Here is a 13,510-nt window from a genome sequence, read left to right as displayed (position 1 = left end):
TGGAGACCCAAAATCAGTGTTTTATTGCTGTTTTTTTTTTAAATGCCACAAGTGATTGTTATGTGCATCTGTCTTAGGGTAAACATAAAGCCTTGACTCATATAATTTCTGCCTCAGTCTCTTCTGTGACCGGAATATGACCAAATGCTTCCTTCTTAATATTCTTTTCATATGAGATGTTAAGATATTACCTTGCACTAAATTCCTTCAGCATTCCAATTTAAATTTTAGTGGATACAATGAAACCGGAAGGATAAAGGAAGACAACACTCATCATCTGTTTTAGACTACTATATCAGTTAGTTGGTAGATTTTTCACATGTAAGCCTACGTATAAGTTATTACATCTATCATCCTGAGTGCTCGAGGATCTTAATAGACGCTTTTAGGTCAAGATATGACTGAAATTGATAGAGTTTAATGAAATAATTTTGTTTTGATCCAAAAAATATTTTGACTTTTAGTATCTAGCTTCAAAATACTTAATTTATTAGATGTTAATGTATTTTTTTAATTCCTGAAATTTTATTAAAAATTAAATATTCTCATAGGGAAGAAAACACTAATACTCCATGATAGTTGTTTCCATCTTTGTTTCAATCACAAAATGTATTAAGTTTTAAAGGGAAAATTACAACCTTTTATTTTAATTCATCCTGTATTCTATACTAATTATTTATGTTAATTGAAATTGAAATATACAAATGTGAGAAACTATCAAAATAGTATCCTTGTTAATGTAATAAAATATATGTTAGGTCCATATAATCCATTTATTTTCCTTGATCCATATTGTTTAATTCCAGGCAATTTGACAGATCTGTTGAAAAATGGCGGCGGTTTCATTATGATATGAAGATATTTAGTCAATGGCTAACAGAAGCTGAACACTTTCTCAAAAAGACACAAGTTCCTGAGAGTTGGAAACATGCCAAATACAAATGGTATCTTAAGGTAAGTTTTTGAGATCTCTTTTTTTCAAATTGTTTTTATCTTCACCACAGCATCACGACTACTTAACTTCTTTAAGTAGAGGTTGTGAAGGATGATGGAAATTTATAATTTTTGACTTTTGTTGTCAGCACTGCACCTATTAGAACTTGTCATGATGATCTGGAAGACTATGCAGTGGACGTTTTGTGTCAGGATGGGGGTCTAGACGTAACTGGTTTACCTGATGAACTGCAAAGTGTAATTGAATCTTTGATACAGGGAAGCATCTTACAGCAGGGTGTCCTGTGGCTTTAGGGCAGTGTGTGTTTTTGCCTTATGTTGGATTTTGTCCAGGAGGAGAACTTGTGGTATACTTAGCAATCATGTAGTTGCTAGAAATATCCATCATGATGAAATTACAGTTCTGTTTCCCTAAAGACAATTTGTGGTGATATAGCAATATTTCTATATATTCTATTGACAAAATGCCTTCTGAGATAGTCCAGAGGCCAAAACAATGCAGAGTTCATTGGCAGTACTTATTGACTGTTGCATGGTTTTTGTTAATGGAAATGCAACATATGGATTACAACCAGCGTACAGTTTAATTTCAACTTGCTGTATCTTTTGATTATGCAGATAAAGTACATTGTAGAGGTTGTAATTTATGTTATAAAGTATATGGCTTAGGTATAAGAACTATTGTGTTTATTATACCAGATCTTAAGTATTTTTGCAACATTTTTTAAAGTTGTTCAGGTAGCAATTTTCAGTCAAGTAGATTTGAACTATGGCCAGTTTTTGAATGCCAGCAAACACTGATTAAGACAGATGAAAGCAAAGAAAAGGGTAATGTATTAAATAGTCCAGACATTTCAAAATGCTGGATTCATAAAAGCAATATCATTTTCAACCTTACAGTTCTCCATTCTCAAATATTTTTTGCATAGCAAATAGGCCTTTTGATATTAAGAAAGTTAGCATTTAAACACCTATGTGTGTGTAAGCTATGTAAACATAGAAAATGAATAATTTTGGAATCTTGTGTAATTATGTGTATATCAATCAAATTTTTATACACATCAGCATCGGCATTGCAGGTACAGGAAATTTGTGGATTTCCAATCTGCCATCATACAGAAAATACATTTTGTAACAGCACTAAAGTGAATTTTGAGCTAATACAGCATCACTAGGTTTCTGACTTAAAGGCAGAATTATAAGAGATATAAGGTGTTCTTGGGGAGATTTATAAACCTCTTGCCATTTTCAAAGATATCCATCACAAGGTAGTTACGTATATTAATCTGTTTTTGTTGTAAAAATACTATATACTCATTATGAAAAAATAAAGCAATGTAGAAGTATATTGAAGGTAAATATATATATACCTTCTACTCCACAGAGGGTGGTTGTCTTGATGTGGATATTGGTATATATTTCGGGTTGGCATCTCACTCGGAAATGGATACAGAAGGTTTATTAGGGAGTGCTTTTGGGAATTGAGCAATTGGTTTATGATGTTCCTTGGTATAGTTTTCTTTGTGTTTCTTCTTCTTGAGGTCTGTTAAGCTTCTTGGATCTGTGTGTCCTTAGTTTTCATCAAATTCAGAAATTTTAAAGGTGTTATTGAAAAATAATATTTTTCTGCCCCGTTCCCCTTTTCAGGGACTCTGATAACATATATTAGGCCACTCACTGATGTTTTGTTCTTTTTATTTTCAGTCTTTTTTTCACTGTAATTCATTTTACATAATTTCTATTGTCAAATGGACTAATCTGATCTTTTACCATATCTAATCTGTGGTTAATCTCATCTAGTGTATAATTTTAACCTCAGACGTTGTTTTGTGTGATTCAGTACATTGCTGAAGTGTGACTTGAGAGTTTTAACATCTTTCTTGTCTCTACTCAACATGTCAATCTTTACCTTCTTGAAAATATGGAATACAGTTATAATAACAGTTATAATGTACTTGTCTACCAGTTCTATCATCTGTGTCTATTTTGGGTCAATTTCAATTATTTTTTTCTCCTTGTCATGGATGTTATTCTCCTGCTTCTTTGGATGACTGGTAATTTTTGATTGGGTGCCAAATGTGAATTTTAACTTGTTGAGTGCTTGATATATTTGTGCAGGTAAATATTAATGACCTTTGTGCTGGAACACAGTTAGTTTGCTTGGAAACACTTCGATCTTTTGAGTGTCTTCCTCTTATACTTTTTGAGTTTTGAGCAGAACAACCTAAGTCTAGGACTAATTTTTCCCCACTACTGAAGCAAAACCCATCTCAGTATTCACTCTGATGCTCTGTGAATGATATTTTCCACTGTGGCTGGCAGGAACAGATACTATTCCCAGCCATATGTGAACTCTGGTGATTGTTCCCTTTAGTCATTTCGTGTAGTTCTTTCCCTAGACAGTGGTAGTTTCTTCTCATATGGGAACTGATTGGGACTGAGCTGAAGACTGGAAGGGTGTTCTCTGCACATCTCCAATGTTTATTCTCTGTGTATCTGTCTCCTCTCTGATGCTCTGCCCTGTTACTCTAGCCACTTTGGTCTCCTTGGGTTCCCAGCTCCATCTCCTCAACTCAAGGAGACTCTGTGGCTTTGTGAGAGTGCCTTCATCCTTTGTCATAGCTTGGAACTCTGCCCAGATAGTAAGCTGGGGCAATGGTAGGGCTCACCTCATTTGTTTCTAATTTCTTAGAGATCACTTTTTAAAAATTACCCAGTGTATAAATGTCTTCAAAAACATTGTTTCATACGTTTTGTTCATTTAAAAAATTTTTTAACCAAGAAGTTAAATTTGGTCCCTGTTACTCCAACTTGGACAGAAGCAGAAGTCCAAAACAAACAATTTTTATGTCATTTGATATTTTAGTGTGTTTACTTCTATACAATCTTAAAACTATATGATAATTTTAATTGCCTTGAGAATGACTAAAGGTCTCCACTTCTTGACACTGGGGTTTAGTTGTAATTGATGAACATTTTATCAAAACTTTTTTTCCGTTAATTGGAGAATTTCTTAAAAGACTATTTTATTTAGTCTGTTTTTTTTTTTTTTTTTTTTTTTTTTGGTATGTGGGCCTCTCACTGTTGTGGCCTCTCCCGTTGCGGAGCACAGGCTCCGGACGCGCAGACTCAGCGGCCATGGCTCACGGGCCTAACTGCTCCACGGCATGTGGGATCTTCCCAGACCAGGGCTCGAACCCGTGTGCCCTGCATCCGCAGGCAGACTCTCAACCACTGCGCCACCAGGGAAGCCCATATTTAGTCTGTTTTTTACTCAATGAAATAAAAAAGGGAATTCTGGATGTCCAGGGAAAAGTTTTTCTAGTTATGGAACTGTGAATGATATCACAAATATTCTAAACAGTTACGGTTTCTTTTCCCCGGTGATTAGGAAGGTCCAAAATCATGCACATACACATGTGCATACCTGCATAGACACACATAAACATAAGACATCTGGAGTTATCTTTCTGTTCTGCTAAGTCTCAGAAAAGGGTACAGAAAGGCATTATAAGTCACCTCCATTGATAAGAGAAATGGAAACTATGGTAATTTCAGCTGTCTTGGTCATTATCATTGTTGACTGACTAATAATGAATAAGAGAGTTTAAATTTTTTTTGTGTGTGTGGTACGCGGGCCTCTCACTATCGCGGCCTCTCTGGTTGCGGAGCACAGGCTCTGGAGGCGCAGGCTCAGTGGCCACGGCTCACGGGCCCAGCCTCTCCGCAGCACGCAGGATCCTCCCGGACTGGGACACGAACCCGTGTCCCCTGCATCGGCAGGCGGACTCCCAAGCACTGCACCACCAGGGAAGCCCCGAGAGTTTAAATTTTTGATGAGAAATTATTTTAGGAAACAGAATGTAGATGCTGCCTGTTAGCAGCAGACAGATTTGTTGCCATGAACCAGTAATGGTTACTTTAAGGAAAATCAACTAAGCAGCCCATGTACTAAACAAATATTTACAGGGGTACACTGGAGTTTAAAGCCTCATAAGAATAATTTTCAGCAAAGATATCATGTCTAGATATGAAATAAAATAATAAACAGGTACATGTTGTAAGTTTATGTATATAGACTTCTATCAAACTGCATTTTATTTATCTTTTTAACTTTAAAAAAGACAAATCATTGTCCTACTGACACTTGGTGTTACTATTCAAAATAAAGTTGCTGCCAATGCCAAAAAGATTGTCTGGTTCCATGCAACTCAGCTATTGAATGAATGCAACTCAGCCATCACAAATGAATGATAGAATTAAATATATTAATTAATATTTTTCAAGGTATTCCAAAAATATGTCATGGCACCATGGGGAATCTTTTAAAAATATCATATTTTTTTACATGAGAAAATATCAATCATGTTTCATGCCACTAAAATTGGTCTGTTAATAAGCTCATTCAATTATTTATGTGTCTCTTAAATATTCATTCAACAAGCAGTAATTGAGTACATATGGAAAATTTTATCACCCACAAAAAATATTGACATGCCACATTAGGCTCTAGTAGAAGTTTAGAAAATTGGCTAGTATGACTGATTCACTTTGTTATAAAGCAGAAACTAATAAAAAAAAAAAAAAAAAAAAAGAAAATTGGCTAAAAAGTTGGAAGCCACATTCACAAAGTGTGGGTTCAAATCCCAGCTCCTTTAGCTCCTTTAATAGCTGCAGAATCTTGTGAAGTGTCTTAAATCTCTATGTCTCTGTTTTCTCTTCTCTTAAATAGTAAAAATGAGATGTGCATAAAGTACTTAGAATTGCATTCTCCACAAAATACTCATTAAACGTGAGACCTTATAACTAATCACACTTCCTAAGTGATTAGCCCGTATCTATAAAAACAAAAGTGCATTTACTGAATTGCTGTCCCCAAACATCTGAAATACAGATTGAATAACCAGGCATTTTCAATAATGCTTACTTTTATGACTTATGATGTTTTCTCAAAGTATTGCTCTTGGATTGGAAAGTGAGGAACATTCCAGTTCAACCAAACAAATCTTCCTCAGAAAGCTGACACATCTGCCTCTTTTTAGAACTAACAAGAATAAATGTTAACGGGAGTTTTCAAAGGGAAAGCTGAGCACCATGAAGGAAAGTTATGAAAATAATGTTAACTCATCTAGTGACAGAGTGAATTGGTGTGCCAACAAGTACCTTGAGTGAAAACAGAAAAGTGGAAATCATAACATGTCCTAACATTTAGCTCTACATGTTCTTCTAGAGTAGAAAGAAATAATTTTTAAAGCACGGGCTGTTATTTTAATGGAGTTGAAAATTCTTGAAGTTGACAGTAGAAACAATAAAAATCAAAATTAGATTGAGGGCTTCCCTGGTGGCGCAGTGGTTGAGAGTCCGCCTGCCGATGCAGGGGACGCGGGTTCGTGCCCCGGTCCGGGAAGATCCCACATGCCGTGGAGCGGCTGGGCGCGTGAGCCATGGCCGCTGAGCCTGCACGTGCTCCGCAACGGAAGCGGCCACAACAGTGAGAGGCCCGCGTACCGAAAAAAAAAAAAATTAGATTGAATATTTAAAAGAGTAGAATAACCTTGCTATTAATGGAAATGGAACCTGTTTATTTTATGGGACAGTGCTGCTTAGTGAACCGTATTAAAAATTAACAGCACCTTCTAAAGAGCATTGCCTTGGGCAAGCATGAGACCTTGAAATCGTAAGAAATTTCATTTGAAATTAACCTAAAGAAGTAAACAGAAGTAGGATTATTTAGATGAAACTTTTAAGGCTTTAAATCAGTGAATGGTAAGCAAACATAGGGAGTGAAACAGCAATGTGTTATTGTGACATTAGTTAACTGCTGTTTTTAGGCAAAATAGCATCTTCTTAAAGTTAGTCTTCCGGCATATCTTTCAATGTTACTGTGTTTTACTCCATTGTATGGTAGAAGTATAATATATTTTTGTGTATTGCTGTAAATAAATTCAATTAAAAACTGTTTACTTTGTAACATAATGATAAATTTTAATTCATTGTGATTGTGGGTACTTAAGACAGCATGGATTAAGTATGTCATATCATAATGTTTATGTTCATCATCAAATCTCAAAAAAATAGTTTAAATTCATGTTCTAGTTAAGCAAAATATGCTTTTTCTTTTCTCAAATTGGAAATTTGCATGGAGAATGGAAAATTACATATAAACTGTATGGTTGTAACATGAGAACATTTCTGTGATCTCTCAGATGAGGAAATAAATCAAGGAAAAAAGGCACTAGTTTCTTGCAGTTGAGGGAGAGAAGACAAAGAAAGAAGCATCTAAGTGTCAAAGACAATTTTAGCTGCTCTTCAGCTCTGCCTTACCTTGGCTATTTGTGATGGAAGAAAATTCTAGAGCACTTTGTAAAGTACCCAATTCTTACAAGTTTAGATTCCAATAACACATTGGAGCTGGGTAACTCCTACCCAAAAGCTTGAGACAAAGTGAGTCCATAAAAAAGCTGTCTTCCTCTTACTGGAAATACCCAGACTTTCTAATTATTCTCACCCTGATTTCTGAGCTTGCAGCGTAGAAAGCCTCAAGTGGTAGGTCCCATCATTGAAAAACCATTGGCTTTCTCAGAAACAAAGAGTGCTGAATGGATGTACATAGATCACTGACACTATCTGCTATAGTGAGTGTTTGTATTTTTATTTGGATATACTTTAATACCTAATTGGTAATCTACTCCCCCAAAGGATTCTGTAGGAGATAACTGACTTTGAATTAATATGGAGTAAATCAAAGGCTATCTAGAAAAAGGCATATGGTGTAAAAGACCAAATTGCATACAAGTATGTTTTCTGTGTAGTCAGTTTTTACAGTGCTGATTTTACCAGCTGGCTGGTGAGTTTGAAGGCTTCTTAACAGCTGCACTGCTGGGGCTCAAATGCTAATAGAAACTTTGATAGAACAATCATTTGAGTAAAAATTTCTGCCATCTGTTGCCCTTCATTGGGACCCCAATGTTAAGAATAATTCATACTACTGCTGGCCCTTTATATTTCCCCAGCAGTAATAAAATTTCATAAGATTTTGTTTGGTGGTCACAAAGCTACCCTGGTTTCTGTAGCTAGAGGATATACACTAACATAAGAGAATCAACATGAAAATTTACTGCGAAGAGAATTTGTCTCTCGTCACTTACTTTAGGGTTACAGTGATGTGTAAGTATGGGAATACATCTTAAAGTAAGCTTTCCAATGTTATTAGCTGGTAATGGCATGAGAAGTCAGTCTCTTAATACAGCTAAACAGTTGGGTACTTCATTCTTATGTAAATACCGTTAGCTTTTTATTGCTGCTTAGAAACTCCTCTATAACTTCTTGGCTCTTATGCGTCTTTTCAGAAGTAGTAATAACAGATTTATTGGGAGTTTGGCAGAGTGCAGAAATTCAGAGAGGGGCTCTAAATTGTTGCCTGTCAAATGTGTCTTTCATAAGATAAGTATATTAAAATAATTGGATAATCTCAATGGCTAGTTCTTTAAGTTCTGTTGTCTAGCATGATATGTTTAAGAAGATGAAAAATTGCTCTACATAATGGAAAAGAAGCAATAACCAAAACTATAACTTACTGTAATAGCCACAACTGTAAAGAACTGCTTAAAATGCATGAGAAAACATATCATCCCTAAGGGATCCCCAGTCTTAGAGTAAGAAATTATTAGGAGAGTAAGAATCTACCAAAAAAAAAAAAAAGTGAAGCATGCTAATTGCAAATTCCAAATTGGAAAAAACCCTGCTCACATCAACATGGAAGCAATGTGAAGCAGAAATTATTTAATGAAAAATAAGATTAATGCTAATATAAGTAATTTTTATGAAGTACACTACTTTGCAAAGAGGATGTTCCAGCCACTCTGATCTCATTGCTGTTTCTTCTCTCATACCTTCTTACTATTCCTTCTAGTGCTAGTTCCTACCATTAAACTTGCTTTTCTCTTTGCTAGAGGGTTCTACCCTATCCTCAGTCTTTATTCTCTATGTCTTAATCCCCTCCCTCTCAGGACTTTTGTACACTTCTCTTTACTTACATATGTCCATGTTCTGATGTTATCTTCTCAGATATGCTTTTTGTAAATTCTCCTATTTTAAAAAGATCACACAGGGCCTCCCTGGTGGCGCAGTGGTTGGGAGTCCGCCTGCCGATGCAGGGGATGCGGGTTCGTGCCCCGGTCTGGGAGGATCCCATGTGCCGCGGAGCGGCTGGGCCCGTGAGCCATGGCCGCTGGGCCTGTGCGTCCGGAGCCTGTGCTCCGCAGCGGGAGAGGCCACAACGGTGAGAGGCCCGCATACCGCAAAAAGAAAAAAAAAAAAAAAAAAAAAAAAAAAAGATCACACACACACACACACACACACACACACACACACACACGGAGAGAGGATTAATTTCTCTCCAAATTACCCTGCTTTGCTTTCTTCATAACATTGTCAATTGCTGAAATTTTAATATATGTTTGCATGTTTATTTTTTATCTTTCCCACTAGAATGTAAATCTTGCAGGGACCTTGTCTTTCTTGGTCACTAATAGGTCTTCAGTACATAGAACAATCTCTTCATATATAAAATATATAATACTCACTATGATGAATAATTGGATAAATGAAAGGATTATATTTTCATCATATTATTCCCTAAGGCAAACTATCCCTAAGCTTGTCCTTTCTTCCATTTTTACCCCATCTCATATCCAAGAAATTCTTCCTTCCAAGGAGCTGCCCTCTCCTCTTCTTTGTACAGAACACTTGAAACTCTCATATTTGCTGAAAGTTTTTAGCAGTATGATGGCTTCATTCTCTGACCCTTTGAGTGTATCATAAATATCAAAATCCATTCAACAAATATTTAGTGTAAGCCTAGTGTGTGCAAGGCAGGCACTTTGCTTGCTACTAGGGATACAGACTTGGCAAAGAGCCACCTTTCCCTTAATAAGCTCACAGCCACATGTGTTCAGCATATGAAGGCCAAGTTAGAAACACATGGCCATATGTAAACACTCTAGAAAGTCCTGGAGCCAGCCTAGGCAAATGGGTCTTCTTTCTACAGCAGTTATTTGTGTCCCTTTAGTCTTTCTTGCCACTCCTCCATTACACCTCTGGGATTCCCAAACTCAATTGCGAGAACGAGATTTCGGGAAACAGAAAAGAGCAATATTGTGAAAGGCAGCATAAGGAAAGAGCTAGTTATGAACAAGTCATACAAAGAGAGTGAGAAAATGTTCTGACGTGAATTTTAAATTTTGAACGATGATAAAGTTGACAAATTATAGTACAAGAGGCCTGTTCATAGATGAGTTGGTTCAGGATGAACTGTTCATTAAGCTGAATAGCAAGTATTTAGTCATAAGAATGGTAAATCTTCCTCCTAGATAACCAAATATAGGTACAAGCCAGAGACCAGGATTGTTTGCAAGCATCATAGTTAAGAAATTTTTTAATTCTTGCTCTTTTGTGAAGCTATAATTGACAGTAATTTTTTTTTAAGGAGGAAAGAGTCAGGGGCATAGGTAACTGAAAAATAGTAGATAAGTCTGATATGAGTACGTATCAGACTGTGTGGTAGCATATTTCCCCTTGAGGTTTTATTGGCACATTATTATTTTTGTCAATATATAATTTTAGTTTTTATAACTTCAACCTGAAACAAAATAATATACCACCATAGAATCTAGGGCTCCATGTGGAACATTGAACTGGTCATTATTAGGAGTAAGTATCTCACCTGTGACATCCCTCAGATGTCAAGCAATTAAATGAATTTGATATAATACATACTACACTAAATATTATTGACCCTATAAATACTAAATTCTTCAGAAGAGGAATTTTATGGGACCAAATCCTGCCAGCCACCTGTTTTTGCAAATAAGTTTTACTGGGACTCAACCACATTTATTTACTGTCTATGGCTGCTTTCTGGCTACAAAGGGGGAGATAAGTAGTTGCCATGGAGACCGCCTGGCCCACAAAGGCCAAAGGATTAACTATGTAGCTCTTTACAGAAAAAGTTTGTTAACTCTTGCTTTAGAAGATAGAGTCATAAAAAGTTGCAATAAAAATTCAAGGGTCCTTCTTACCCTCTCTTTAAATATTCTTTGTTACTTGACATAACAGAGAAATAGACTTCAGCCATGCTCGTCAAACACACTGAAAGTCATGGTAACAAAAAAGTAACTCCAAATAGACTTGTTATTTGAGTCAACTTTTAACTCCATGCATTAGGAGAAGGGGTATGATTAAAAATAAAAAGAGGTTTTAAAGTCACTTAAATAGTGTGTGGTGGACTTAGACATTTTGAAGAGTATATAGGAACTGTTCTCCTTACTGATAGTACCGCCAGGTCCTCTTGATTACTTGAGCAGTCTTCATGGGACAATAAATCAAGTATTCTGCCCAAGAGAGTTCTCGAAGTTGTTCTGCCAGAGCCTTTCTCCCACCATCTCAGTGGTCCTAAGCATAGGTCCTAAGCTTGCCCAATCATATTCTTTCTTGAGACTTTTAAACTTGAGATAAGAGATATGGTTGGGCTTCATTCATTCTAAGGAGAATGCCTGGTCAAGACCAACAAGCTACGTTTGCTGTGGGGACCCTCTGGAGTCCTGTTTGTTCCAAGCCTGATTCTTTGATTTTCCTTTCTGTCCTGTGAACCTCTCCATTTCCTTATCATGGATTTCCTTATTGGCAGAGGCAGTTTCTGTTGCTTATAAATGAAGAACTCTAAACAGAATCCTAGCGTAATCAGAGAAACTCTTCTTCTAGCCTGATTCCTTTTGTAAAGAAGTTTGCGTCCCCTTGGAGAGCCTGTACAACATAACCATTTGCATGTAATGAACAGTTTGCAATACTTTGAGATTAATGTGCAATTTCTGTTTGACAAGAGAGAAACAATTAGGATCAACCGTGGTCGTATATTCCAGAATACAAATGTTTCCACACTTTAAGTGTTGTTGGATCATTATATGAGATTCATAATTTTGTCCTGTTATACCCACTTTTGCATTACGATTCAGTCTTAATTTATTATACACTATTAAAAGTTTTTAGGTAATTTGTTCGTGTTGCTACTCAGACATCAAAATATCTGCTGGCTGTGAAAATGAATAAATTTAATGTTCCAGCATAGTTCTCCAAATCCTGGCATGACAATAATAATACAGGCTTATATTGTATTGTAAATCCTAGTTAATATGATTTTATTTTGAAAATCCCATTTTACTGCTATTTTTAAATAATACATTTTCGAACATGTTACCTTTCAATTTCTATTTGTATTTAAATAATAGATGATACTTGTATGTGCTTACAAAAGGGCAGTATATGTATTTTTAAATATTAATAATGGATTGCTGAAACAACCTTAACTTTAAAACAACACAATTATTTAAAAAAAATAATAAGCTATGCAGCATGGTTTAACAGCGGCTTATAAACAGTTGTTTAAGATCTGTATGCTGTAATAAGCAAACTCTACCAATCCATAGTTCATAGGAATTTGCCAATTTTATCTCATAATCAGGGCTATCCCTAAAAGAGTGTTCAGGGCAATTCAACCACTACATAACCACCCAAGATAATGTAATCTAAGGAGGCTAAACTGTTGAAATCTTTCATAGTCTCCTTGGGATATCATTAAGAACAGAAATTTTGAAATAGAATTGTAATGATGTTCAAATAAGAGGAGCACATGACACCAACCACTCCAGTACACTGGGCTTAGGAGGCTACCAGTTAGTTGTGCCACCCAAGGGATGGATCTGCCCATAAGATTACCCATATTTTAAAGAACCTGCATACCACCACTGCATTTGAACATTTAGCCCTAGCAATTCCTTATATTTCAATTAACCTTTAAAATCAATACATTTATTCAGCAAACTTTTACTTTGGAGCTACTCTATGTCAGACTCTATGCTAGGTGCTCAGGACATAAAAATTAACAGAATCCCAATCTACTCACAGAGGTATCAAGGTTCACTGAAGTTGATGGACATTTTAACAATTGAAACATGAATGGTATATTCAGTAGATGGATATTTAAGCAACTAAAATAACATGTATGAGGTATAATAGAGGTATGTATATAACCGGGACATTGGGGGAAAGGCAAGAAAAGGAGTAACTAACTGGCTAGAAGATTTGGAAGTGCTTCACAGGAGAGGTGATGTGGGAAATAAGTGAGGGAAGCCTACATCCAGAAAAAGGGGGAAACATTGGTATTATGAAAAACTGTGATTTGATTAGGGCACGATGAGGTCCTCTTGGACCGATTACAGATACATGGAAAGAAATGGCAAAAGGTGATGCTTAGGACTCATTTCCTTTCCTGTTGGTTACATTTTGGTTTATTTTTTCTATTTTTCTTTTAATCTAGTGGGCTAGTATTTTCTAAACCGTGAGTCATAAAATCAATTTGTGGCTCACCACAAATGTTTGTGTTTAGTGAAACAAAATAGAACATGTCAAGGTTCATCACACATAGGAAAGTATTATTTCCTAGATCTTTTTTTGTTTTAATCGTGTGTCTCTGTGTGTGTATGTGTGTGTATGTGTGTTG

At 36.0% G+C, this 13,510-nt stretch overlaps 1 protein-coding gene across 2 annotated transcripts in view; it reads left to right on the top strand.

The window, feature by feature from the left end:
* DMD (dystrophin) overlaps window positions 1-13,510 on the top strand; it is a 2,064,872-nt gene that overhangs the window by 983,091 nt on the left and 1,068,271 nt on the right. For both annotated transcript variants that reach the window (XM_082609524.1, XM_082609523.1), the window contains exon 44: window positions 807-954. In XM_082609524.1, coding sequence (XP_082465650.1) covers window positions 807-954 — 148 coding nt within the window. The remainder of the gene's footprint in view (window positions 1-806; window positions 955-13,510) is intronic.

The sequence above is a fragment of the Mesoplodon mirus genome, assembly GCF_964341445.2.
Source record: "Mesoplodon mirus genome assembly, chromosome: X".
NCBI lineage: Eukaryota > Metazoa > Chordata > Mammalia > Artiodactyla > Ziphiidae > Mesoplodon > Mesoplodon mirus.
The sequence above is the reverse complement of the archived record's forward strand: the minus strand, read 5'-3'. Positions and strand labels throughout refer to the sequence as shown.